At 44.8% G+C, this 4,223-nt stretch overlaps 1 protein-coding gene across 1 annotated transcript in view; it reads right to left on the bottom strand.

Moving 5' to 3' along the window:
• The window catches only part of myo6a (myosin VIa), a gene marked incomplete at its 3' end in the record, with an annotated part of 57,368 nt that overhangs the window by 39,378 nt on the left and 13,767 nt on the right, over nt 1-4,223 (bottom strand). The window contains 3 exon segments of the mRNA XM_037686029.1: nt 990-1,119; nt 2,350-2,423; nt 3,742-3,811. Coding sequence (XP_037541957.1) covers nt 990-1,119; nt 2,350-2,423; nt 3,742-3,811 — 274 coding nt within the window.

Consider the following 4,223-nt stretch of genomic DNA (forward strand, 5'->3'; position numbering starts at 1 on the left):
GTTGTTGTTGTTACTGTAATTATTACTGTTTATTATTATTACTGTTTATTAATGTTATTATTATTACTATTATTATTACTGTAAACATGATTACTGTTAATTATTACTGTTTATTAGTATTATTATTACCATTATTATTACTACTGTAATTATTATTACTGTTTATTATTATTATTATTGTAACTGACATTGATCATCCTCCTGTCTTCAGTCTGTCCGTCTCCGTCCCCTCAAGAGTGTCTCTGCTGCAGGACTGATGTGTCCTCTGAGGTCATAGGTCAAACTCTCACTGACTTCCATTATCTGAGCTCACAGTTTTTCTCTCTAACTTGTCATATCTCCTCCATCAAACCCAGTAGAACCATCAGACAGAACCTGTGGTACCATCAGAACCTTCTGCTGCCCGCGGGTCAAGAAATTCTTTGATCCGACTTCTAGTTTTCACACAGAGACTGTTGGTCTGAGGCTTACTTTTACTCTGTGGTTCTTCCTGCTGTAGTTTTGTTCTGCCCAACCTCTTTCTGTTCCAAATAAGGCGGGAATCACCATGGCAACCAGTGACTCCACAGCATGTTCTTCTTCCATCATGGCCGCCCCCACAGACACTTCATGTGGTCTCTGATCGGACCTCTGGAGGTTCAGGAGGATTCAGTCAGAGGGTCGGCAGGAAACAAGAAGAGGACTGAACCTGGAGTTTCAAAATAAAGCTCAGATACTCTTCAAAATAAGAGTCTGCCTCTGACTTCATGTGGGCTTTAGAGGAGAAAGCTGAAGGAGGTCGGTCCTCTTCAACACCTCTGCAGAACTTATTTTGGCATAGTTCTACGGGCTGAACTGATCCAAAGAGCGGTTCTAAACTCGGACACTCTGAGGGGACGGAGACAGACAGACTGAAGACAGGAGAAGACGAGGACAGAGACACTGAAGGGACGGACACAGACTGAAGGACACTCAGACCCTGAACCTGAAGGAAGCAGCAGTTTGCTCACCGATGGCGTAGACGTGCGGCGGCAGCGTTCCCAGCGAGCGGCCCCGGTACTGCTTGATGGTCTCTGTCGAGTAAAGCTTTGGGATGTCGTCGTACGGGTTGACTGCGATCAGGATGTTGGCCACGTACGTCTGACACACAACACCGCGGGTGAAGCAAACAAAGCTCGGTCTAAACATTTTCACAAACATTTACTTGAGAAGACTCGAAGGTTTCAACAAGCCCTCAGCAGCTGCCAGCTCTGAGCGAGAACAGCTGCCTGATCAAAGATCTGATTCAGGATCAATGGTCCAGGTAGATGGTGGAGCCAGGTCCTCTGATCATCTTAGGAACATGAACCAGCGAGTGAGGAGCTTTCTTGTAGAATGTTGACGACTGTCTCTGATGTTTTCCTCCTAAAGCCCTCTCAGCCGGAGACACGTCACATCTCCCTTCAGTAAAGTCCATTAGCTGCCTCCAGTCTCCACCGTTTGTTGCATTCTTTAGCTCCTCCTCGGTGTTGCGTTGCACAGCTTTGCTCTCGGATATCCTCTAACGGCGTCTCTATTCCAGTTACTTTTGTCTGCAGACCCAGTGTCTCGTCAAAAATAGTGTTGTTGGATACTTGTGCCTCTGCGTCGTCCGTTGGTTTGGTTTTCTTCCCGGTCGGCTGTTTGATCGGAGTTGAGGGATCCGAGTCATCATGGTGGTCACGTTTCGTTAGCGTGGTCATATGGGATTCAGCGTAGTCCTGCTCCTTTGGCCTCTGCAGTGGTTGTGGCTTTAAAGGTGTAGATGTCCAGGATTTTGTATTTTTTGTTAGCTTCTGGGAATCATCACTGAACTTCAGGTGGAAATGGTAAATGGACTGTACAGCTCCTTATCGAGACACTCAAAGCTCTTTACAACAATCTGTGCCCCATTCACCCATTCATACAGCTCTATACTAGATCTATAATCAGAGCTTTATCACATTCAGACACCGATGGGACACACATCGGAGGCTATGAGGGGTTCAGTGTCTTGCCCAGGGACACTTCAGCATGTAACTGCTGGTGGAATCGAACCCCCAACTCTTGCATTGGAGGACGACTGCTCTAACCGCTCAGCCACAGCCGCCCAAATAAGCAAAGTTAGTTAGAGAAAGTTGGTTTTATGTGGAGCTCCCAGAGACTCAGCTTGTCGGTCGGCCATCTTGGTAGCTCCCCACGTCGAGCTGAGTTTGTGATCATTAAAGACGTTTAAAGTCTCTGAAGGACAACGCAGCAGGTTTGAACAGGTCTGTAGAAACCTGCCGTTGAAAAACTTCACTGGCTGTGAACTTTATATGATCAAAATAAAGGTTTTAAACTCACACCTTCAAAATAAAAGGAGTTACTTACATAAATTTTGTCTTTGCTGTATCTGACCCGAACGTTGTTGAGCAGCGTGGCTTCATTCAGGTACATGAGAGAACCTGAGGGACAGAAACAGGAAGTAGTTACTGACAGACAGGAAGTACAGTTACTGAGAGTCAGGAAGTACAGTTACATACAGACAGGAAGTACAGTTACTGAGAGTCAGGAAGTACAGTTACATACAGACAGGAAGTACAGTTACTGAGAGTCAGGAAGTACAGTTACTGACAGACAGGAAGTACAGTTACTGACAGATAGGAAGTACAGTTACTGACAGACAGGAAGTACAGTTACTGAGAGTCAGGAAGTACAGTTACATACAAACAGGAAGTACAGTTACTGAGAGGCAGGAAGTACAGTTACTGACAGGTAGGAAGTACAGTTACTGATAGATAGGAAGTACAGTTACTGACAGGAAGTACAGTTACTGACAGATAGGAAGTACAGTTACTGAGAGACAGGAAGTACAGTTACTGACAGATAGGAAGTACAGTTACTGACAGATAGGAAGTACAGTTACTGACAGGAAGTACAGTTACTGGCAGAAAGGAAATACAGTTACTGGCAGAAAGGAAGTACAGTTACTGAGAGACAGGAAGTACAGTTACGGACCGATAGGAAGTACAGTTACTTAGAGACAGGATTTAGTTACTAAGAGACCAGAAGTAGTTACTGAAAAACAGGACGTTAAGTTACTGAGAGACAGGAAGTACAATGACAGAGAGACAGGAAGTCCTGTGGTTCCCCAATCTGTTACGGAAGCTGATCCGTAACGTTGCTCATTTGCTCATGCACTTAAAAGAATACTTCCGGGTCGCACAGATCGCCGTTCAATATGATAGATTAAGGAAAATATACTGGTATAATTCCGTTTATGAATAAGAACCGTCTTAATTTAATTAGAAAAGTATGTGCTCTATCTTCGCCGATCTTCATGTTGCTAATTTACGCCACTCGTATTTCCGTTAAAATCATTGACATATTTACGTCATGGTTCAAATGATCTGCAGCTTCACCACTGAGCGGCGCTGTTTCATCATGGAAATAATTCATTCTGTATCTCGCAGGGTTTTTCTCACTCAACCCGGGCGGGGGGGGGGGGGGGGGGGGGGTCAGCTCTATTGCGTCGCAGCTTAACCAGTGAATTGTAACGGAAATACGAGTGGTGTAAATTAGCTTCCTGAAGATCGGTGCAGATAGAGCACGTACTTTTCTAAGTAAATGTAGACAGTTTTTTATTCATAAACAACGGTGATCTGTGTGACCTGGAAGGTCACTATGGATCGTGCTTCTGCAACAGATCGGGGAATGACAAGTAAAGTTACTGAGAAACAGGAAGCAGCGGCGGCAGGTTTTGCAAGGACAGAGTGGACTTACAGTTGTCTTCTACATGTTTGTTGACATCATCCTCGGCAGGAAACACTTGGTTGACGGGAGCCAAAAATGTCTGAAACAAACAGAAACATTTAAATAAACATCTTCTAAACAAAAAGAGGAGTAAACACTGGTCTGTGAATAAAATGCATTTCATAAAATATCAAACAGACTTTTATTTGATGTGTTCTTCAACTGGAAAATGAAGAACAAAACATCAAAATACAGGGTTGGTCTCACAGGACAAAAAGACCCATGGGCCCTGTTCTGGGACACAGACTGTCTGGTTCTGGGACACAGACTGTCTGGTTCTGGGACAGACTGTCTGGTTCTGGGACAGACTGTCTGGTTCTGGGACAGACTGTCTGGTTCTGGGACAGACTGTCTGGTTCTGGGACACAGACTGTCTGGTTCTGGGACACAGACTGTCTGGTTCTGGGACAGACTGTCTGGTTCTGGGACACAGACTGTCTGGTTCTGGGACA

This window comes from Nematolebias whitei, chromosome 12, assembly GCF_014905685.2.
Source record: "Nematolebias whitei isolate Nwh7 chromosome 12, NemWhi1, whole genome shotgun sequence".
NCBI lineage: Eukaryota > Metazoa > Chordata > Actinopteri > Cyprinodontiformes > Rivulidae > Nematolebias > Nematolebias whitei.